At 38.4% G+C, this 24,973-nt stretch overlaps 1 protein-coding gene across 2 annotated transcripts in view; it reads right to left on the minus strand.

Annotated features, from left to right (window-relative positions):
• Positions 1 to 24,973, minus strand: part of GUCA1C (guanylate cyclase activator 1C) — a 50,845-nt gene that overhangs the window by 4,254 nt on the left and 21,618 nt on the right. Inside the window, exons 2-3 of one of the 2 annotated variants that reach the window (XM_011995484.1) lie at positions 9,943 to 10,092; positions 5,386 to 5,473 (exon numbers count right to left, since the gene is read on the minus strand). In XM_011995484.1, the coding sequence (XP_011850874.1) occupies positions 5,386 to 5,473; positions 9,943 to 10,092 (238 nt within the window). Of the gene's footprint in view, positions 1 to 5,345; positions 5,474 to 9,942; positions 10,093 to 24,973 lie in introns of both variants that reach the window. The other variant, XM_011995493.1, reaches the window with a different exon arrangement.

Genomic DNA, 24,973 nt, shown 5'->3' on the forward strand with positions numbered 1-24,973 from the left:
TGGGACTGTAAACTAGTTCAACCATTGTGGAAGACAGTGTGGCAATTCCTCAAGGATCTAGAACCAGAAATACCATTTGACCCAGCTATCCCATTCCTGGGTATATACCCAAAGAATTATAAATCATGCTGCTATAAAGACACATGCACATGTATGTTTATTGAGGCACTATTCACAATAGCAAAGACTTGGAACCAAACCAAATGTCCATCAATGATAGACCGGATTAAGAAAATATGGCACATATACATAATGGAATACTATGCAGCTGTAAAAAAAGATGAGTTCATGTACTTTGTAGGGACACGGATGAAGCTGGAAACCGTCATTCTGAGCAAGGACAGAATACCAAACACCGCATGTTCTCACCTATAGGTGGGAATTGAACGATGAGAATACTTGGACACAGTGTGGGTAACATCAGGCATCAGGGCCTGTCATGGGATGGGGGAAGGGGGGAGCGATAGCATTAGGAGATATACCTAATGGAAATGACGAGTTAACCGGTGTAGCACACCAACATGGCACACGTATACATGTGTAACAAACCTGCACGTTGTGCACATGTACCCTAGAAGTTAAAGTATAATTAAAAAAAAAGAAGAAGAAGAAGAAGTCATCCTGATTTTAAAAGAAATCAGCCTGTGTAGAGGATTTTTTAAAATTTTAATTTCTTTTCATTATAACTTCATAAAACATTGAGCTGGGGCTGGAACCTTAGCAAAGATAGGGTGGGGAAGATTTGGGAGATGAGAATAACCAAATTTTCAAGGGAGGATGCTGGTGAAGATTTTGAATGACACAATATTGTGTTTATTAGCACGGTGGCACTAGAAGCATTTAGCGACATTTTACAGGAGAGCTTTTGCATGCAGTCGTTTCTTTTCCTTTACGTGGAAACTCAATTCCCTCTTATCTCCTGGTAATTCTCAGTTTCCCAGTTTGATTCAATGTGACCCTCATGGCTTTTCACAAAGTTCTAGTCTAAAGCACTGGTCTTTCTTTTTAGTTAATCAATAAAATTTCTTTATGTCCTGCCCTTTTTTTTTTTTTTTTTTTAACCCAAAATATCTGCTCACTAATCACCCTTCTTGGCCAGGCACGGAGGCTCATGCCTGTAATCCCTGCAGTTTAGGGGACCGAGGCAGGAGGATCGCCTGAGGTCAGGAGACTGACACCAGCCTGACCAACATGGCGAAACCCTGTCTCTACTAAAAATACAAAAATTAGCCAGGCATGGTGGCGGATGCCTGTAATCCCAGCTACTGGGGAGGCTGAAGCGGGAGAATCACTTGAACCCAGGAGGCGGAGGTTTCAGTGAGCCGAGTGGTGCCACTGCACTCCAGCCTGGTAACAGAGAGAGACTCTGTCTTAATAATAATAATAATAATAATCACCCTTTTCATTTCCTCTTTGGCCTCTTTTCACCTTCACCATTTGTTATTACGAGCCACTTAAGTCTCCCTTATCCCTGTGCCTTATTTGGCTCTATGTGAAACTTACTGAAGCACTGTCTGCACTTGATGTTGTGAACATCCATAAATCTCCCTAAATCATGTCAAGAATGATGCCTAACCAGAGCATGGTAGAACATGGATTGCTGTTCTTCTGGTGGTAAAGCCTGCAGAATTCCACACTTAATCATTTTGCCTGACTTGTCTTGTCTCCTCTGTTTTCATTTTTCAATAATATTGAATGTTTAGCTTCAATTTTCTGCCTCTGTCTCTTCAAGCTCTTTCCTGATGCTTTTGTTCGTAATATAAAAATAAAACTAATGTGTTAAATTATAACAATAATATGTCGTCATGATTAAAAAAATTGAACAATACAGAAATGTAATGAAAAGAAAAAAATTCCCCTTTAACCTCTTTCTGGCACCTGGTCTGACTTCCCATAGGTAATTAACTCCTGCTAACTGATCAAGGTTTATATTTTATGAAGTTTTTTAACATATATGCATATATTTGTTAATTAAAAAAAAAAATTCTAGATACCTTTCTTCCTATAGATAGAATTGCATATTGTGCTTGTTTCTTGATTGAATCTTTTCTTTATTCCTTATATGACATCTTCTTAGCAGACGCTCTTTCATTTCATGGTTACTTATAGAGCACCTACTGTGTGCCAGCATAGGAAATATCAAAGTACACAAAACGGAAATGGTTCTTGTTTTCATGGACCTCATAGTTCTTCATCTTGTTATAAATCTAGCATTAATCCTGTACCTTTATTTTGCTTAACCTTCTAACTTTGATTTACTATTATAAGAATTATGCTTAGAATACTTCACAAAAGTTGTGTATTTTTCTGTCACAACAGATGTGATGTTGACCATTCTTTTGCAAACAATTTACAATCAAATTGGGATTTTCATATATGTACCTAAAGTCTTTTTGTTGTATATTTGTGGGCTGTTATCATCTTTACTTTTGGTTTCAATATTCATAAGATTATCGGCACAGTGATGTGCTTGTTTTTTATTTTGAGAAATAAAAAATATATATACATATATATGTCAGCGTATAGTCAACAGCATTTTGGTATACTTAATTGAGCATCTCTATTTCTATCAATACTGCTGTTTTGATAAAAATGATAATGAACAATAAAAAACTATATTTGAGGTATACAGAGTTGAGCTTTTACAAATGCGGATAGACATTCTCCTCTGTGGTGCTAACTCCCCCTTTATTTGTAAATGAAGCACTTCATATTATTATTCTCTGTCAAATACTGGCCAAATCCTTTTGTACTTCTGCAAATATCAACCTTTTATATCTTCATTACTTTTTCTTCCTTGTCTTTGGTTACACTGGGCTGTCTCTGTCCACCAGCACATTTGTTAGCGTCTTTTTCTTGATGTATGGAATGATCCAGCTGTCTCTTGATGAAACGATGTAACAGCTGTCAATAATTTTTTATACAAAAGCAAGTTCTATCAGTTTTAGTTCTGTATATGCATTTGCTAAGAAATAGTGATTCATAGTTACTCCGAAGTGTATATGGATGTGGATGTGTGTATAATTTTTTAAATTAAAATACAAGTTTTTGGGGCTGGGCATGGTGGCTCACACCTGTAATCCCAGCACTTTGGGAGGCTGAGGCGGGTGGATCACAAGGTCAGGAGTTCGAGATCAGCCTGGCCAATATGGTGAAACCCTGTCCCTACTGAAAGTACAAAAATTAGCTGGGCATGGTGGCAGGGGCCTATAGTCCCAGCTACTTGTAGGAGGCTGAGGCAGAAGAATCGCTTGAACCCAAGAGGCCAAGGTTCCAGTGAGCTGAGATCACACCACTGCACTCCAGCCTGGGTGACAGAGCTAGGATATTATTTTAGGATAATATTATTATCCTAACAATAATAATAATAATAATTTTTATGAGAGGAAACAATTAGTGTATTTAGTTTTATAAACTATTCTAGAAACCATAATTCATCCCCTTTTTCCTGTCATTGACTTATTCTTGTAGGTCAAAGAGCCCATCTCTCTAACTTCAGGTGACCTCAGCTATTGCCCAGGCACAATTTCTCTTTTCTGAATTCACATCTCTTTTAACCCAGCCCTTTCTATTTCAAGTTCCTTTCTAATCACAGTCCCCATTTTATTGATTCATTGTACTTTGCCCTTGGGGAATCTTCTTGGATAGTAAACAAAAAGTCTTGAATTATATTCACATTTTCTGGAATACATTATCTGTGTCCTCAAACTAATAGAATCTTAGTTTTTTCCTAAGAATACCAAAATCTTCGTACTTCTCCCGAGGAAGGTCACTTTCCTATTCCCCTCACTCCTAGCACTAGAAGCAGTATTCATGGATATTATCAAACATTCTTGACCTGCCCTTTTGAAAGTCACTGTCTAAACCAAGTCTTAAAACTGTGATGTCCCATCTACTTCCAGAGTACTCATTCTTCTACATCAGTGCTTTCAGCCCCCGGCTGAAATGGATTATTTACTCTACTCCAATCCCTGCCATCCTGCAGCACCTCTAAGATTAAAAACAAAGTGAAACAGAATGAAATCTACAGCATTTCTCCAGTTTGATGACCACCATTTTCAGTTGCATATTCCAAATAAAGTCTTCATTGTCCTCACCAGACCCTCCACTCTCCATTTCTCTGGTCCTTTCCTAGCTGCACTTAGCCACCTCATCTACTCTGGGTAGTCTGACTCTGTTTCTTACAAGCTTTCACATGTACTGGCATGTTTCATTATTTGATGTCGCATACTAGTAAGTGAGCATACTGAATTGAGATTCGGGAGAGGCAGATCTAGACCGAGGTCCTTAAGAGAAGATTGATGCAACTGATGCATCTTCAAATTGTTTTCTTGAGCAGTATACTCTTGTCCTGTCATTTGGCTTGTTCGCAGCAGTGGCTGCATTTGAGCTTCCTCCTGGCCTCAGCATCCCATCCTGCCACGCTGAGCTGCCACATTTTACTAGAACAACCTGCCACGCTCAACATGGGATCATGCATCTCTACTGCCCTCTCGTGTCCACCAGAAGAAGTGACGCATGGTGGGCAGGTTGATGGCTTTGGAAGGAGTTTTGGAATGATGACAACTGTGACTGGCATGCCAATGCCTCTTTTCCATTTTTTTTAAACGTTTTACTGATATCTTATATTTTTAACAATGTCAAATTTTCTGTTTTTCAAGGACTGTTCCTAGATCTTCTGCCTCAATCTCAAGTCATTATGTTCACCTACCTGTTTGCTGACATCAAAGCCATATGGTAGAAGCACTCATTTCTCTTGGGCTGTCTGTGTCTTCCCTCTTCACTCCTACCTTTGAAGAAGAAAGGCACCTCCTCTGAGCTAAACAGGAACCCAGATTACAGAGTAGAAAGAGCAGATGGAGAAATAATCAGAAAGAGCAGAAATGTAGATAGAAAAGGTAGAAAAAGCAGAAATGGAGGCAAGTGTGGACTCTTCTCCAGAAATGTTTAGTCCAAAGGAAGAAAAAAGTCTGACAGTAGAAGAAGATAGAATAATTGAAGGAAAGTTTTCGACAGTAGGGAAAACTTGAGTTTATTTATATGCTGATGGAAAACCTCCAGTGGAGAGGAACTGATTAATAGAATGTGTCTCAGAGCAAACAGCAGAAGGTACTTCATCCTATATTCTTCCGATTTATTTCCTCGTCTCACCTTTACTCTTTACATATGCCAACGTGTCAAGCATCACACATTGGAAATAAATATGGTCAATAAATATTTACTCAGTTGAATCATACTGAGCACATTGGATTGGTCCAGTTATGAAGCCCAAGTCACAACTAGGGTTCTCTTGCATGGTTCCTGCTTTTGTCTAAATGACACTCCCCACTACCACCATCTCCTACTTTGTAAGAAAAGTGATCCGGAAGAGAGTAGCTCCATTACCATCATTGTTTATATCGATCTTACGGAACACCAAGTTGGTGAATTCTTCAGGACTCAGGGTTTGCTGGCCATTGAGGGCTTGTACCGCCTGCAAAAAGATATTAAATCAAAGAGGTCAACTTTTCTGGAAGCAAATACATTTTGCAACATTTCTGCTCCAATGTGACAGAATTTGGGGATGTGTTAATGTCAGCTGCTATCCAACCTGTACCAGTTGTTAAAAGTAAATAAAAAGAAAAGATTGTATGTCAGTTCTGTGTAATGAGACTTGGAAATTAAATGAACTAAATAAAGACTGAAATCCTATTTTATACAGTATAAAGGGATCCATTCAACATATTAGATCACAACAGATGCAATGAGCCCATTGGAGAAAATATTGTAGTGGTCATGGTCATAAGAATTCCAGACCCAGAAAACAGACATCGCTCTCAGTTTCAGACAGGTTCATTTGGGTCTTATGGATGAAAGCAAAAGGATGATCACAACGCTGTAAGAGTCTCAAGTTTCCTCTGCGGCTTCCACCGCTGGCACCCCTGGTTCTTTGTGCCTTTTTGTAGAGTGATTGACTGGGGAGACAGATATATACGGCTTCGAAGGGCACTGAATTTCTCCCACATTCTGCCAGAGACCAGCGGGCAAATGACATTTCCAGCCTTCCTAGAGGAAAGACATAGCTAACCTCCCCTAACCCCAAGGTGATTAAATTAAATGACCCAGACTTGATATAGAACTTCATAATAAAATGAAAGAGGATTATTCATTTGGGAATTTGAACATAACTCTCTTGATTGAACATGAAGGAATCTTTAGAAAAACTTCTAGCAATGTATTTCAATTAGAGGACACAATCATAAATATGGCTCTCTCTCTCTTGCTGCTTCCCAAGCATTACCAATGTTAAGTCCAGGATTCATCATAATAAATGGTGGTAAAAAACCAGTCTTGGCTTTAGCAAGTTTAGGTCTCATGGATCTCATGGTTAAATATAGGACAATATTTAAAGTAATTGCTACATACATATAGCATCACATTTGAAGAAAATTTTAAGGATTTCTCAGTGTTTGGTCAGAGGCTTCAAAAGCCTAGAAAATTTGGCCAGGTATCCAGTATCCCCACGTTCTGAAGTGATATTAGACCACATAAAGAGTCATAGCAAAAAATTGTGAGATCTTGATTTGTTCATCACCAATCTTCAGGTCATATAAGTGCAAGTGAAATATGGAAAGTGGAGGAGCACTGAGGGGATATTTTTGGAGGGAATCGTCAGCTTGCTCTGTTTTCCTTCCTTTTTTATTAGAAGCAGCAGGATCAGGGGATAGGAAAGAAGCTTTTTTTTCTTCTTCTTTCCTTCCTCATTTACTACATTCATTCTTCCTTCCCCAGTTTCCTAACGGCAGTATCTGAGCACTCCCTGTGTGGGAGCAGGAGGACGCAGGAGAGAAAGGGAAGCAGGAGAGTTCTCACATGGCAAGTACTGTCCTGGTTAGCTAATTTCAGTGCTCCCTGGCCTGGCAGGTGTAGACGCTCTCTCCTGCAATTCTGTAGGCATGAATCATGCATCTTGATTCCAGCTGGTCCCTTTCCTGCTTAGAATTTCTTAAAATCTGCAGCCGGGTGCGGTGGCTCATGCCTGTAATCCCAATACTTTGGGAGGCTGAGGTGGGCGGATCACGAGGTCAGGAGTTCATAGACCAGCCTGGCCAATATAGTGAAACCCCATCTCTACTAAAAATACAAAAATTAGCCAGGCATGGTGGCGGGCGCCTGTAATCCCAGCTACTCTGGAGACTGAGGCAGGAGAATTGCTTGAACCCAGGAGGTGGAGGTTGCAGTGAGCCAAGATCATGTCATTGCACTCCAGCCTGGGGAACAGAGAGAGACTCTGTCTCAAAAAAAAAAAAAAAAAGAAAAAGAGTTTCTTAAAATCTGCACAATTGCCATTTTTACACTAGGCAATTCTTTCTTGTTCAGGCTTGTCCTGTGCATTGTTGAATACTTAGCAGCCTCCTTGGTCTCCAAGCAATAGATGGCAACAGCTCTACGCATTCTCTATTCTCCAACTCACCAAAATGTCTCCAGACATTGTGAAATGTCGCCTGAATAGAGATTCTCCTGGTTGAGAACAAGTGCTCTAGGTCTACCTGCAGCTTTGAGTTTTCTTCACATCTTCCAGTGGCCCTGCAGGATAAGATCTAACACAGATCTATGCCAGCTTCCTCTCACAGTGTTCCATACCTGATCTATGGAAAACACCCTAGCATACTTTGTCCCAACAAATTCTATGCAGGCAGATACTTCCAAAGTGTGCACTCTTGCTGCCACTGTTTGCTTCTTTAGGCTTCTCACTCATGACTCAAACACTCACTGTTGTGATCCTCAAATTGCAGGATACAACCACAGTTCAATGGTTTCCTAACATACTCGTGTTATTGACATGGGGGGGTCCTACTAAATAAATTTTCCTCAAAAATCCTTAAAAACCTTTCTCTGGACTGTTTTATACCCTTGAAGTGAGATTAAGCTGTAACTCTCTCCTTTGTAGATACTGCCTATGCTCTGGTACTTCCTTGCAATCTCTTAATGCCTGGGCTGAATTCCATTTTAGCATCTGTATTGTATGTAGAGAGAACTTAGATTGTACACTTTTTATTTACCTTGCTGATTTTTTTCACTTGCCTGTTGTATAGAAAGTATGTTCCTAGGCTACCAATTTCTTAATAAGTATATATTCCATTGCATTAATTTATTTAAACATTTTCCTCTTTTAGTTTTTTAGAATTTTTTGCTATCTTAAGAGATTCTGTGATGTAAATCATAGAACTTTCATCTCTAATAATTGTTTTTCCTAACTCAAAATAAGTAATGCTAACTCTAAAATGAAGATCAGCTTTCAGCCTCTCGACGCAGGTTACCACATTTCCCGGAACGTTTTATCCACTTACACTCTCTCCACAGTGTGTAAGATGCCTTCCTTACCACGCTCTTACCAGAATTTGCTATTATTGTTTTTAGTACCGATTAATTTAGAGACAAATGATATCTAATTATTAAATTTCTGTTCTGTGCTTTTATTATTTCAATTTTCCTATGTTCTTTTTTTTCCTTTCTAAGCACTTTGAGGGAAAATTCAATTTGCGACTTACTACTTCTCTTTCCTTGGCTCACTAACTGAAGTTATACATTTTAACTAATAAAAATCTACAGCACATTTCCCTGTAAGTTATAGACAAAATCACGTTTATCCTTGTTGTTCCTAATTCTTTTCAGAATCTGGTGACTCTCTCCTTCACCCAAAAAAAGCATAACACACAGGCAAAATTTTGTCCTTAAGTTTAAAGGCTAAAATGACTCCTGAAGGCCATTGATTCTTAGATCTCAGACTAAAAACCCTTGTTTCAAGAAATGCTTTGGTGGCATCCTAAGATCTGTATGCTGTATTTACATTTTCATTGTTTTTAGAAGAAGCTGAGTATTTAAAAGAACATTTTAAAATTTACATGGGGTTGGGTATTCTCCGTAGAATATTTGATTTCTAATTTTGTGTTGCAATATATAAGGTATAGGCAGAATTTCTAAACTGTTCACTTGCCAAGTGAATCCTAGCACATTTTTTGTGTGAATGATCTATGTGAAATTAAAATATTAGCAATATTGGTATTATCCTACCCTTGAACTCTTTCCATATGTTGTTTAACTCTATATTCGCTTTTTTAGCTTTCCATTTTTATCTGCTTTGAACATTTGTTGAGAAGTTTAATTATAAATGTAGTTCTACTCACTTATTTTTCTGGCATTTTTGCTAATATTTCTACTATGTATTTTATTTGTAACTCAGCTCCTTCATCTATGAAACAAAGAATTTGGACCAGATCATTTCTAAGACATCTAATTCTAATGCTCTTTGAGTCTGTGTTACAAATTCAATGTCTTGGATTCATAATATTAATTTTACCTCTTATCTTCATTTAGGTATAGTGTCCCACTTAACCAGTTTTTACTCTGGGCTCTTTACTGTTTCATACCATGATAATAACTATCTCCTACTCCATTGGGGTGATGGTATAGGGGCTTAGAAAGGCACTTATTGAACTTTAGATATGGAAAAGATCTGAGATCCCTGAACCAACTATTAGAAATACTTCAGTATAGCTCCCAGAAAGATCAGTCCTCACATACCTTCATTTTTAGTCCATGTCTTTGTTAAACATATATAAACCATCTCATAGTTTAGCTATTCCTCACGAGGCATTCTGCACTGAGGCAGAGAAAAAGATAAGTTGTTTTACACTATCATATCTGTTTCATTTTTTTCATTGCAATGCTCTGTTAAATTTGTGAATGCCAGGGTGGATTGCACCAAGAAGGAAAAGCTGATTTGCTGCTGTTGCCCATTCAGCAATCAATAGGTTAAGTAAAGCTTACATTACTTCAGCAATTCAAAATGTATATCCCAAATACAGCCAACCCCATAGACAGCTGTTACCTACTCCATAGGAAGGGAAATTGGGTTAACTGTATAGTGGCCTGAAAAGGATACTTTACTGCTTCACTTACCACGAACATGTCCAGTAGTTCATTTCTGTCAATAGAACCATTTCCATCAACATCATACAGCTTAAAATACCATTTTAATTTTTGCTCCATTTTTTCTTGCACGATTAGATTTACAGCAGCAATAAACTCCAAAAAGTCAATAAATCCATCCTATGGAAATTAAGGTGAAAAGAAAAATAAATATTTAAGAAGAATAATTGTTTTTTATTTGACAAGTCAGCATTCATGAACAGGGCCTTTAGTATAACTTAAATCAATCCAAAAGATTTCAGCATAAAACTTTTCCCTAGTGTTTCATTTAAAAAAAGTTTACAGACACAAGTGACTTTAATTTTACAATTAAGTGCCTTAAGTAAATAGGCATTATTTTTTAGTGTAGTTTTAGGCTCACAGCAAAATTGAATGGAAGGTACTGAGGTTTCCTATATACTCCCTGTCTCCACACATGCATAGCCTCCTCCATCGTCAACGTCTCCCACCAGAATGGTACATTTGTTGCAACTGCTGAACCTACACTGACACATCATCATCACGCAAAGTCCATAGTTTACATTAGTGTCCAGTCTTTGTACTTTACATTCTGCAAGTCTAGATATATAATGCCATGTACCCACCATTATAGTATTGCATAGAGTAGTTTTGCTATCCTAAAATTCCTCTGCGTCGTGCCTATTTAGTCTTCCCTAACTCCTGACAACCATTAATCTTTTAATGGTCTCCATAGCTTTACCTTTCTAGAAAGTTACATGGTTAAAATTATATAGTGTGTAGTATATGGTACGTAGTTTTTTCAGATTGGCTTCCTTCACTTAGTAATATGCATTTAAATTTCCTCCTTGTCTTTCCAGGGTTTGATAGCTCATTTCTTTTCAGCACTAAATAATACTCCATTGTCTGGATGTACTTCAGTTTATTTATCCATTCACTTCCTGCAGGACATTTTGGTTGCTTCCAGATTTTGGCAATTATAAATAAAGTTGCTATAAATATCTATGTGCAGATTTCTTGTGGACTTACGTTTTTAACCCCTTTGGACAAATACCAGGGGATTCGGATGATATGTAAGAGTATGTTTAGCTTTTAAGAAACTGCCAAACTATCTTTCAAAGTAGTTGAACCATTTTACATTTCTACCAGCACTGAATGAGAGTTCCTGTTGCTCCACATCCTCACTGGCATTTGGTGTTTTCAGTGTTCTGGATTTTGGCCATTCTAATAGGTGTGTAGTGGTATCTCCTTGTTTTAACTTGCAATTCCCTAATAATATATGATGTTGAACATCTTTTTATGTGCTTGTTTACCACCTGTATTTCTTAATCAGATTGTTTTCCTTTTTTCAATTTTGTTTTTTATTTCAATAGGTTTTTGGGAATCAGGGGCATTTGGTTACATGAATACATTTTTTAGTGGTGAGATTTCTGAGATTTTGGTGCACCCATCACCTGAGCAGTGAACACTGTACCCAAGGTGTAGTCTTTTATCCCTCGCCACCCTCTACCCTTTCCCCAAAGTCCAATGTATCATTCCTATGCCTTTGCATCCTCATAGCTCAGCTCCCACATATGAGTGAGAACAGATATTGTTTGGTTTTTCCATTTCTGAGTTACTTCACTTAGAATAATAGTCTCTACTTTTATCCAGGTTGCTGTGAATGCCATTATTTCATTCCTTTTTATGTCTCAGTAGTATTCCATGGTGTATACACACACACACACACACACATATATGGATAATTTTCTTTATCCACTCATTGATTGATGGGCATTTGGGCTGGTTCCATATTTTTGCATTTGCAAATTGTGCTGCCATACACACGCATGTGCAAGTATCTTTTTCATATAATGACTTCTTTTTCTCTGAATAGATACCTAGTAGTAGGATTGCTGGATCAAACAGTAGGTCTACGTTTAGTTTTTAAGGAATCTCCACACTGTTTCACATAGTAGTTGTACTAGTTTACATTCCCACCAGCAGTGAAAAGTGTTCCCTTTTCTCTGCATCCATACCAACATTTGTGGTTTTTTTGATTATGGCCATTCTTGCAGGAGTGAGGTGACATTGCATTGTGGTTTTGATCTACATTTCCCTGATAATTAGTGACGTTAAGCATTTTTCCATATGCTCGTTGGCCATGTGTATATCTTCTTTTGAGAATTGTCTATTCATGTCCTTAGCCCACTTTTTTATTATTATTATACTTCAAGTTCTGAGATACATGTGCAGAACGTGCAGGTTTGTTACACAGGTATACACGTGCCGTGGTGGTTTGCTGCACCCATCAACCCGTCACCTACATTAGGTATTTCTCCTAATGCTATTCCTCCCCTAGCTCCCTACCCCCTGACAGGTCTCTCCCTGTGTCCATGTGTTCTCATTGTTCAATTCCCACTTATGAGTGAGAACATGAGGTGTTTGGTTTTCTGTTCCTGTGTTAGTTTGCTGAGAATGATGGTTTCCAGCATCATCCATGTCCCTGCAAAGGACATGAACTCATTCTTTTTTATTAACCCACTTTTTGATGGGTATGTTTGGTTTTTTTCTTGCTGATTTGTTTGAGTTCTTTGTAGATTCTCGTTATTAGTCCTTTGTCGAATGTACAGATTGTGAGATTTTCTCCCACTCTGTGGGTTGTCTGTAAACTCTGCTGATTATTTCTTTTGCTGTGCAGAAGCTTTTTAGTTTGAGTCTTATGTATTTATCTTTGTTTTTGTTGCATTTGCTTTTGGGTTCTTAATCATGAAGTCTTTGCCTAAGCCAATATCTAGAAGGGTTTTTCTGGTGTTATCTTCTAGAATCTTTATGGTTTTGGGTCTTTAAGTCTTTGATCCATCTTGAGCTGATTTTTGTATAAGGTGAGAGACAAGGATCCAGATTTGTTCTCCTACATGTGGCTTGCCAATTATCCCAGCACCATTTGTTGAATAGGGTGTCCTTTCCCCACTTTATGTTTTTGTTTGCTTTTTCAAAGATCAGTTGCCTATAAGTATTTGGCTTTATTTCTGGGTTCTCTACTCTGTTCGATTTGTCTATGTGCCTATTTTTATGCCAGTGCCATGCTGTTTGGTTGACTATGGCCTTATAGTATAATTTGAAGTTGGGTAATATGATGTCTCTAGATTTGTTCTTTCTGCTTAGTCTTGATTTAGCTATGCAGGCTTTTTTTTGTTGTTGTTCCATATGAATTTTAGAATTTTTTTTCTAGTTCTGTGAAAAATGTTGGTGGTATTTTGATGGGAGTTGCATTTAATTTGAAGATTGTTTTTGGTTCTATGGTAATTTTCACAATATTGATTCTACTCATCCATTAGCATGGGATGTGTTTTTGTTTGTTTGTGTCATCTATGATTTCTTGCAGCAGTGTTTTGCAGTTTTCCTTGTAGAGGTCTTTCGACTCCTTGGTTAGGTATATTCCTAAGTCCTTAATTTTTTTGCCGCTATTGTGAAAGGGGTTGAGTTCTTAACTTGATTCTCAGCTTGATCGCTGTCGGTGTGTAGAAGAGCTACTGGTTTGTATACATTAATTTTGTATCCTTAACTTTTGCTGAATTCATTGATCAGTTCTAGGAGCTTTTTGGAGGAATCTTTAGAGTTTTCTAGGTATATGATCACATCATCAGCAAACAGCAACAATTTGACTTCCTCTTTACTGATTTGGATTCCCTTTTTTTCTTTCTCTTGTCTTATTGCTCTGGGTAGGACTTCCAGTACTAAGTTGAACAGAAGTGGTGAAAGTGGGCATCTTGTCTTGTTCTCAAGGGAAATGCTTTCAACTTTTACCCATTCAGTATGATGTTGGTTGTGGGTTTGTCACAGATTACTTTTCTTACCTTAAGGTATGTTCCTTCTATGCCGATTTTGCTGACGATTTTAATCATAAGGGGATGCTAGATTTTGTCAAATGCCTTTTCTGTGTCTATTGACATGATCATGTGATTTTTGTTTTTAATTCTGTTTATGTGGTGTATTACATTTATTAACTTATGTGTGTTAAACCATCCCTGCATCCCTAATATAAAACCCACTTGATCTTGGTGGATTATTTTTTTGATATGCTGTTGGATTCGGTTTGCTAGTATTTTATTGAGGGTTTTTGCATCTTTGTTCATCTGGGTTATTGGTCTGTGGTTTTCTTTTTTTTTTTTTGTTATGTCCTTCCTGGTTTTGGTATTAGAGTGATACTGGCTTAACAGAAGGATTGAGGGAGAATTCCCTCTTTCTCTAGCTTTTGGAATAGTGTTGATAGGATTCACACCAATTCTTTTTTGACTGTCTAATATAATTCCGCTGTGAATCCTGGACTTTTTTGTTGGCAATTTTTTTGTTACCATTTCAATCTTACTGCTTGTTATTGGTCTGTTCATAGATTCAATCTCTTTCTGATTTAATCTAGGAGATTCATGTATTTCCAGGAATGTATCCATCTCCTCTAGGTTTTATGTTTTATGCACATAAAAGTGTTCATAGTAGCCTTGAATGATCTTTTGTATTTCTGCGGTATCAGTTGTAACATCTCCTGTTTCATTTCTAATTGAGCTTATTTGGATATTCTCTCTTCTTTTCTTGGTTAATCTAGTTAATGGCCTGTCAATTTTATTTATCTTTTCAAAGAACCAGCTTTTTGTTTCATTTATCTTTTGTATTTTTTTTTCAATTTCATTTAGTTCTGCTCTGATCTTCATTATTTATTTTCTTCTGCTGGGTTTAGGTTTAGATTATTCATGTTTATCCAGTTCCATGAGGTGTGACCTTATTTGTGCTCTTTCAGACTTTTGATGTAAGCATTTAATGCTATAAACTTTCCTCTTAGGACCACTTTTGCTGTATCACAGAGGTTTTGATAGGTTGTGTCACTATTATCATTCAGTTCAAGGAATTTTTAAATTTCCATCTTAATCTCATTGTTGACCCAACGATCATTCTGAAGCAGGTTATTTAATTTCCTTGTATTTGCATGGTTTTGAGGGTTTCTTTTGGAGTTGATTTGCAATTTTCTCCCACTGCAGTCTGAGAGAGTACTTGATATAATTTCAATTTTCTCAAATTTACTGAGACTTGTTTTGTGGCCTAACATATGGTCTATCTTGGCGAATGTTCCATCTGCTGATGAATAGAATGTACATTCTGCAGGTGTTGGGTAGAATGCTCTGTAAATATGTGTTAAGTCCATTTGTTCTAGGGTATAGTTTAAGTCCATTGTTTCTTTGTTGACTTTCTGTGTTAATGACCTGTGTAGTGGTATCAGTGGAGTATTAAAGTCCTCCACTATTATTGTATTGCTACCTATTTCATTTCTTAGGTCTAGTAATAATTGTTTATAAATTTGGGAGCTCCAGGCCAGGCATGGTGGCTCATGCCTGTAATCCCAGCACTTTGGGAGGCCGAGGCAGGTGGATCACCTGAGATCAGGAGTTCGAGACTAGACTGACCAATATGGTGAAACCCCGTCTCTACTAAAAATTCAAAAATTAGCCAGGCATGGTGGCAGATGCTTGTAATCCCAGCTACATGGGAGGCTGAGGCAGGAGAATCATTTGAACCCAGGAGACAGATGTTGTAGTGAGCTGAGATTGTGCCATTGCACCCCAGCCTGGGTGATAGAGCAAGACTCCATCTGAAAAAAAAATTGGGGAACTCCAGTGTTAGGTGAATATATATTTAGAATTCTGATATTTTCGTGTTGGACTAGTCCATTTATTACTATATGATGTTCCCCTTTATCTTTTTTAACTGCTGTTACTTTAAAGTTTGTTTTGTCTGATATAAGAACAGCTCCTCCTGCTCACTTTTGGTGTCCATTTGCATGGAATGTCTTTTTCCACCCCCTTACCTTAAGTTTATGTGAATCCTTATTTGTTAGGTGAGTCACTTGAAGGCAGCAGATAGTTGGTTGGTTAAGTCCTATTTATTCTGCCATTCTATATCTTTTAAGTGGAGCTTTAGGTCATTTATTTTCAATGTTAGTATTCAGATGTGAGGTATTATTATATTGATTTTGCTATTTGTTGCCTGAAGCTCTGTTCTTTTTTGAGATGGAGTATCACTCCATCCCCCAGGCTGGAGTGCAGTGGCGTAATCTTGGCTCACTGCAAGCTCTGCCTCCCAGGTTCACACCATTCTCCTGCCTCAGCCTCCCAGGTAGCTGGGACTACAGGCACCCGCCACCACGCCTGGCTACCTTTTTGTATTGTTAGTAGAGACGAGGTTTCACCATGTTAGCCAGGATGGTCTCAATCTCCTGACCTCATGATCCACCCTCCTCGGCCTCCCGAAGTGCTGGGATTACAGGCGTGAGCCACTGCACCCTGCCTGGTTTTGTTTTGTTTTGTTTTTTTCTGTTCATTGTGTTATTGTTATATAGGTCCTGTGAGATTTATGCTTTAAGGAGGTTCTATTTTGGTTTATTTTGAGGATTTGTTTCAAGATTTAGAGCTCCTTTTAGCAGTTCTTGTAGTGCTGGCTTGGTACTGGAGAATTCTCTCAGCATTTGTTTGTCTGTAAATGACTGTATCTTTCCTTCATTTATGAAGCTCGGTTTCACTAGATACAAAATTCTTGGCTGATAATTGCTTTGTTTAAGGAGGCTAAAAATAGGACCCCAATCCCTTCTAGTTTGTAGGGTTTCTGCTGAGAAATCTGCTGTTAATCTGATAGGTTTTTCTTTGTAGGTTACCTGATGCTTTTGCCTCACAGCTCTTAAGATTCTTTCATTTGTCTTGACTTTAGATAAACTGATGACTATGTGCCTAGGCAATGATCTTTCTGTGATGAATTTCCCAGGTGATCTCTGAGCCTCTTGTATTTGGATATCTAAATCTCTAGCAAGGCTGAGGAAGTTTTACTTTACTATTCCCTCAAATACATTTTCTAAACTTTTAGACTTCTATTCTTCCTCAGGAATCCAATTATTCTTAGGTTTGGACATTTAACATAGTCCCAAACTTCTTGGAGGTTCTTTTTTTTAAATTTTTTTTTTTTGTCTTTGACAGATTGGGTTAATTCAAAAGCCTTGTCTTTGAGCTCTAAAGTTCCTTCTTCTGCTTATTTGATTCTATTGCTGAGACTTTCTAGTGTATTTTGCATTTCTCTAATTGGGTCCTTGATTTCCAGAAGTTGTGATTGTTTTTTATTTGTGCAATCTATTTCACTGAGTAATTTTCCTTTTCCTTTCATATCCTATATCTTTAAGTTGGTCTTCACCTTCCTCTGGTGCTTCCTTGATTAGCTTAATAATTGACCTTTTGAATTCTATTTTGCAGTTCAGAGATTTTATCTTATTTTGAATCCATTGCTGGTGAGCTGGTATGATCTTGGAGTCTTGTTTTATCATACTATCAGAATTGTTTTTCTCGTTTCTTCTCATTTGAGTAGACTATATCCAAGGGAAGATCTGAGATTCAAGAGCTGCTGTTCAGAATTCTTTTGTCCCGTGGGATGCTCCATTGATGTGGTGTTCTCCCCCTTACCCTAGGAATGGAGCTTCCTGAGAGCCAAACTGTAGTGATTGTTTTTGCTCTTCTGGGTCCAGCCACCTAGTGGAGCTACTGGGCTCTGGGCTGGTACTGGGGAGTATCTGCAAAGAGTCTTGTTATCTGTCTTCAGGCCTTGCAGTCATGGATACCAGCACAGTTTTTCAGCATCTCAGGGAGCCTGCAGCAGTGATCTAGTTCCTTCAAAGGGTCTGTGGATTACCTCGGCTTTCCTGGTATGTACCTGTGGTAGTTCTTGGAGCAAAAGTCCATGACGTGAGTCTCCACACGCTGTTCCATCCATCTGAGCAGGAGCTGCAAGCTAGTCCTGCCCCTCTCCACCATCTTAATCCAGATTGTCTTCTTATTGTTGAGTTTTAGGAGTTCTTTTTGTATTCTGGATAATAGTCGTTCATCAGCTATGTTTTTTGCAAATATTTTCTCCTAGTTGGTGGCTTGTCTTTTTATTCTTTGACAATGTCTTTTGCAGAGCAGAAGTTTTTAATTTTGATAAACTCCAGCTTATTATTTTTCATGAATTATGCCTTTATCATTGTATCGAAAACATCATTACCAAACCCAAGGTCAGCTAGATTTTCTCTTAAGTTACCTTTTAGGAGTTTTAGAGTTTTGCATTTTATATTTAGGTCTCTGATTCATTTTGAATAAATTTTTGTGAAAGGTGTAAGGTCTTTGTCTGGATGCTTTTCTTTGCACATGGATGTTTCATTGTTTCAGCACCATTTGTTGAAAAGACTGTCTTTTCTCCACTGTATTGCCTTTGTTTCTTTGTCAAGGATTAGTTGACTAGACATATGTTGGTCTATTTCTGGCCCTCTATTCCCTCATATTGATTGATGTATCTGTTCTTTCAGAAATACAACACTGTCTCAATTACTATACTTTTACAGTAAGTCTTAAAGTCAAGTAGTTTCAGTACCCCAAATTTGTTCTTCTCCTTCAATATTATATTGGCAATTCTGGGTCTTTTGCCTCTCCATATAAACATTAGAATCAATTTGTCAATATTTACAAAGTAACTTGCTAGGAGTTTGATTTGAATTTCATTGAATCTACAGATCAATTTGGGAAGAAGTAACACCTTGACAACACTGAGTCTCCCTTTCCATGAATATAGACTCTCTCTCCTTGCTGGGCGCGGTGGCTCACACCTGTAATCCCAGCATTTTGTGAGACTGAGGCAGGCGGATCACCTGAAGTCAGGAGTTCAAGACCAGCCTGGCTAACATGGTAAAGCCCCATCTCTACTAAAAATAGAAAAAATTAGCTGGGCGTGGTGGTGGGCGCCTGTAATCCCAGCTACTTGGGAGGCTGAGGCAGGAGAATCACTTGAACCCGGGAGGCAGAGGTTCCACTGCACTCCAGCCTGGGCAACAGAAGCGAAACTCTATCTCAAAAAAAAAAAAAAAGAATCTCTCTCCTTTTATTTAGTTCTTTGATTTCTTTTATCAGAGTTTTGTGGTTTTCCTCATGTAGATTTTGTACATATTTTGTCAGATTTATACCTAATAATTTCATCTGAGGGTCCCAATGTAAATGGTAATACGTTAACTCCACTTATTTATTGCTGGTATATAGGAAAGTGATGACTGATGACTTTTGTATAAAAAAACTTTGTGTCTGAAATCTTGCTAAAATCTCTTATTAGTTCTAGGAGATTTTTTTCTGCCAATTCTTTTGAGTTTTCCAAAGTTGAGTATCATGTTATTCGCAAAGACAGTTTTATTTTCTCCTTCCCAAACAGTTTAAATTTTATATCCTTTTCTTGTGTTAATGCAGTAGCTAGGACTTCCAGTAAAATGTTGAAAATCAGTGATGAGAGGTGACATCCTTGCCTTGTTTCTGATCTTAGTGGGAAAGCTCTTAGTTTCTTACCAGTAAGTATAAGGCTTACTGTCAGGGTTTTGTAGATATTCTTTATCAAGTTGAGATTAACTACCTTTTTAGAGAAAATGTTTACTTCTTATGCCAAAGAAACAAACATAAAATTCCTCACCACTGAACTTCTTCAATGTCTTTCTTCTTCTGAATTTCTTCAGATTTTGTCCTCTTCTGAAGACCAAGTACCAATTTTTAATAGAAGGAAAACATATCAAGCAGACAAATTTTGTATTCCTTTTAATAGGAACTGGTTGATATTTTTGGACTGCTAAATTGCAGGTTAGGATTTAAGTGCATAGCTTTAGGTATGAATCAAAATTAATGAGGCTCTTTTTCTATAAAGATTTTGTCCTATTCATCAATCTTGGAGATTATTTAAGGACTGCGAGTTTAGGTGGTGTGCCTTATCCTGTTTTTAATTGGTAAAACATTTTCAGTTGAAACAGAAACAATCTGTGTCACTCTTTAGAATCATATGCTTCAAACCTGGCATACGTACATGTTCAACTGTCTTAGGAAAGGTGGCCAGCTCTAGGGAGGCATGTGACTCATTCTTCGCTATTTTCCCACGTGAGTTCTGATGCTGACGGTGGCATATCCAGCACAAGAACACATGTTGCAGGCTGTAGTCTTTTTGGAGTATTTGTGACGCCAGGGTCTGTTTACAAAACTGGGATGTGACAGAAAATAAACCACTGCTTCCCGGAAATAAACAGATTTAGATTTATCAGTCTGGAAAGCGTTATGTGTTTGCCTGCATCTTAAGCTTTTGTGAATAGTTTCACGAAGTCTATAAAAAAAGCTACTGAGAAATAACCAATAGTTCTGAATTGGGAAGCAAAGTCTATTTGGCTTTTTAAAGGTTTTTAAAAATAAGATTACCACAATATTTCAGACGTTGGAAGCTAATGTGGTAATCACTATAGCATTGTTTTCTAAATTTATTACACTTTTATTTTCTACACTGTGGATATTTTACTTTTACAGTCAGAAAGTGATAAGAAAACATTTCAAAGTCATTTTACTGCGTTTAGTATTAGATTTTTGTGTTTTATGACTTAGACCTCTTTACCCCATCAGTAACTTTGATCTTCTTATAAGAGATAAGATTTCTTCTGACAGATAGGCGTCTATTTCAATGGGTCTCCTAAAAGAAATTCGTTCAAAGACACAAAACCTAACTGATTTTACCTTATTGCTGCTTGCCTTTCCTACTGCTCCCTGCCACTTCACTTTATTAATCCCCAGCAGAGCTATGACTGAGACAAGCGAAATATGTTATTATAGGGTTGAAATTTATTTAAGATGACAACGAGGTATCATATCTCCAGATTCGGCAGGACATGACCATTATTTTTCAGAAACAGTTCTGGAAGTGTGGATGAAATAAGCTGAATGGACAGTATCCAACCAGAGGTACATTGACTCCCAGGCCTTCCTCCGGGGTCTTTAGGGTTGACCAATCAATTCAGCAGTCTCCTGGACAGTTATTGTGTGAATTCACCAAAGAGTCACAGGAGCATCCTCCCTGGAGGCCTGGCTTGTTATTAAGTTGATCCTCCAGAGTTTCCATAAAAGCCTTTTATTTGATGATGGTCTGTTTCACTTTACAAGTTCCACTTCAGTGACTGCATTTTTCAATGTCACCTGCATGATGAATGGCAAAAGGCTAAATAGAGCAATGTTGCCCTTAGGACATTTGGTATTTTATTTTTAGGTACAGTGCATGGGTGGTACTAATATCTTTCAATTCAGGCTTTAAGGGCTCTGGGCAAGCCCTTATCATGAGATGCACATAAGTATTTTCACTGTGCGGTTTTTAAATGAACAACCTGGTTAATCAAACCTTTCTACTTAGACAAGGGCATCCTCTTTCAAAAACTTCTGTAAGCAAAACATTTTGTGTTTTCATTTCAGTATTCTGTCATGCACTCAGGCAAATTGATCTTTACAATTTATGGCCAATTCTTCTGTTCCATTATCTTTCTGTTAAGATTTTGTAGAAATTTGCATTGGTGAAATGACTTTGGCAAATGTGATTTAATGACTTGTGTTAGCGTTGAAGAGGGTTTAGGGTACATGCTTATTCTATGAATCGGGAGGAAAAAAAGTATTGTTTTCAGTTAGTCTATGGATTTCAAGGACTGGAGAGGAGGATAATTATCACTGCGAAGGTGAGATGTCCCTGCAAATGTGACTAAGAAGGATGTAATAAAGTCCAAAGGTGAACCAAAGGAACACTCTTTTTTTTTTGAGATGGAATCTCCTTCTGTCACCCAGGCTGGAGTGCAGTGGTGCGATCTTGGCTGACTGCAACCTCCACCTCCCGGGTTCACGCCATTCTCCTGCCTCAGCCTCCCGAGTAGAGTAGCTGGGACTACAGGCACCCGCCACCACACCCGGGTAATTTTTTGTAATTTTAGTAGAGATGGGGTTTCACTGTGTTAGCCAGAATGGTCTTGATCTCCTGACCTCGTGATCCACCTGCCTCAGCCTCCCAAAGTGCTGGGATTACAGGTGTGAGTCACCGCACCTGGCTGGGAACACTCTTAAGCTCATGTTTCCATAGTTGAACTTCAGGAGTCCTCTGGCATACATAACTGTTTGGAGATGACGAATATTTATTGGCCTGAACCTGAGTGGGGTTCATAAATTCCTTTCATGAGAATCATATGGGGGGTAATGAAACATGCAGATTCTTAGGCCCCCCCACCAAAAAACAAACAAACAAACAACAACAACAAAAACCCAGCATCAAAGCTCCTTGGAATATAGTCCAAGAGTCTGCATTTTAAAATGCTCCTCAGATAAGTCTTACATATTCTAAGAGTGGAGAACCATAGACTTAAGCTGTTTTTCTAATCCACACCCTTCTCTGTAGGCAATTTTATCATCTAGCCATCTCTCCAAGTGGCTATTTATTTATTCCAATGTAAATGTATGTAACCTTATTAAAAGTAATTTGAAAAATTATGACCCACATGGCTCAGTCTCAAAATGATATATGCCACAAGAATAAAGTCCAGCAGGCCAGGCATGGTGGCTCACACCTGTAATCTCAGCACTTTGGGAGGCTGAGGCAGGTGGATCACCTGAAGTTGAGAGTTCAAGACCAGCCTGACCAACATGGAGAAACCTCATCTCTACTAAAAAAGCAAAATTAGCCAGGCGTGGTGGCGCATGCCTGTAATCCCAACTACTTGGGAAGCTGAGGCCGTAGAAATCACTTGAACCCAGGAGGCGGAGGTTGCGGTGAGCCAAGATCGTGCCATGGCACTCCAGCCTGCACAACAAGAGTGAAACTCCATCTCAAAAAAAAGAGAATGAAGTTCAGCAGTCAAAAATTAATTTCAAAATAATGGAAGGTCTTTGCTTGCATTTCTGGAATACATATGAGTTGCAAGAAATTTTAAGGATTTCTTCAGAACACCCCCTTCCTTTCATCTGCTTCTCCACATATGTCATACTGTTCAATTTTCAATAATCTCCATTTCCTAATCTTTCACTGCCAGCCCTAGCATGAGAACATTTTATCCTTTTACCTCACCAATTTTTCTTATAATTCTACATCACAAAATTGTAAAGAATTTATTTGGCAATGGTAGAATCCCCCTTTGAAACTGAGGAGGGGAAGAAATTAAGAGCTCACAAAGCCAGAACCCATTCTAGTGAACCTCAGGAAAGGAGAGTTTGGGAGCATACATATAAAATAATTTTAACCCCAACATGTTCATCGATGTATACATCCTGTTCTGGAGTGGATTCCAGGGAAAGTTTAATGGGGGGTTAGAGGAGGAGGTGTCAGGATATGAAAGCACAACAGCTTCTCAGGCCCCTACGGGAGTTTGGCTCCATTATAAATTATGAATTGTTTCATAAGCGGGAGAGGAAAGAAAGAAAAACTATATGGAGACTTCAAATATAAGATTTCTTCTGGTTTCGAAAACCTGTGGAAGGTCAACATCACTAATCTTCAGAGAAATGCAACCAAAACCACAATGAGATATCATCTCATACCAGTCAGAATGCCTATTATTAAAAAGTTAAAAACCAATAGAGGTTGGCAAGGCTGCAGAGAAGAACGAACATTTATAAACTGTTGGTGGGAAGGTAAATTAGTCCAGCCACTGTGGAAAGCAGTTTGGAGACTTCTCAAATAACTTAAAACAGAGCTAGCATTTGACCCAGCAATCCCATTACTGGGTATACACCCAGAGGATTATCAATCATTCTACTATAAAGACACATGAACACTCATGTTTATTGCAGCACTATTCACAACAGCAGAGACTTGGAACCAACCCAAATGCCCATCAATGATAGACTGGATAAAGAAAACGTTGTACATATACACCATGGAACACTATGCAGCCATTAAAAAGAATGAGTTCATATCCCTTGCAGGGACATGGATGAAGGTGGAAACCATCATTCTCAGCAAACTAACACAGGAACAGAAAAGCAAACACTGCATGTTCTCACTCATAACTGGGGGTTGAGCAATGAGAACACATGGACACAGGGAGGGGAACATCACACACCTGTCAGGGGGTGGGGGGCAAGGGGAGGGACAGCATTAGGACAAATATCTAATGCATGCAGAGCTTAAAACCTGGATGACAGGTTGATGGGTGCAGCCAACCATCATGGTTCATGTATACCTATGTAACAAACCTGCACATTCTGCACATGTGTACCTATGTAACAAACCTGCACATTCTGCACATGTGTACCTATGTAACAAACCTGCACATTCTGCACATGTATCCCAGAACTTATAATTTTTAAAAAGTCAAAAAACAATAGATGCTGGTGAGACTGCAGAGAAGAAGGAATGTTTATATACTGTTGGTGAGGATGTAAATGTGTTCAGCCACTGTGGAAAGCAGCTTGGAGATTTCTCAAAGAACTTAAAACAGAGCTACCATTTGACCCAGCAATCCCATTACTGGGTGTATATCCAAAGGAAAACAAGTCATTCTACCACAAAGACATACACACCTGTCAGTTCACCACAGCACTACTCACAATAGCAAAGACAAGGAATCAGCCCAGGTGCCCATCAGCAGTGGACTGGACAAAGAAAATGTGGTGCATGTACACCATGGAATACTATGCAGCCAAAAAAACAGAACAAAATCACGTCTTTTGCAGCAACATGGATGAAGCTGGAGGCCATTACCTAAGGAAATTAACACAGGTACAGAAAACCAAACACCACATGTTCTCACTTATGTTCTCACTCTAAAGGAGGAGCAAAATATTGGGTATTCATGGACATAAACATGGCAACAATAGAAACTGGGGACTACTGGTTAAGGAAAGAGAGGAAGGGAGCAGGGGTTGAAATACTACCTATTGGGTACTATGTTCACTATCTGGATGATGGGATCAGTAGTACCCCCAAAATACCCAGATAACAAATCTGTACTCCTGAATCTAAAATAAGAATTGAAAAAAAAAAACATGGAAAATATAAACACATTTTTATATCTGTAAAAAAAAAGCATAAAGGCCGAGTGCAGGTGGCTCACACCTTTTTTTTTTTTTTTTTTGAGATGGAGTCTCGCTCTGCCACCCAGGCTGGAGTGCAGTGGCCGGATCTCAGCTCACTGCAAGCTCCGCCTCCCGGGTTCCGGCCATTCTCCTGCCTCAGCCTCCCG

Source organism: Mandrillus leucophaeus, unplaced genomic scaffold (genome assembly GCF_000951045.1).
Source record: "Mandrillus leucophaeus isolate KB7577 unplaced genomic scaffold, Mleu.le_1.0 Scaffold113, whole genome shotgun sequence".
Taxonomy (NCBI): domain Eukaryota; kingdom Metazoa; phylum Chordata; class Mammalia; order Primates; family Cercopithecidae; genus Mandrillus; species Mandrillus leucophaeus.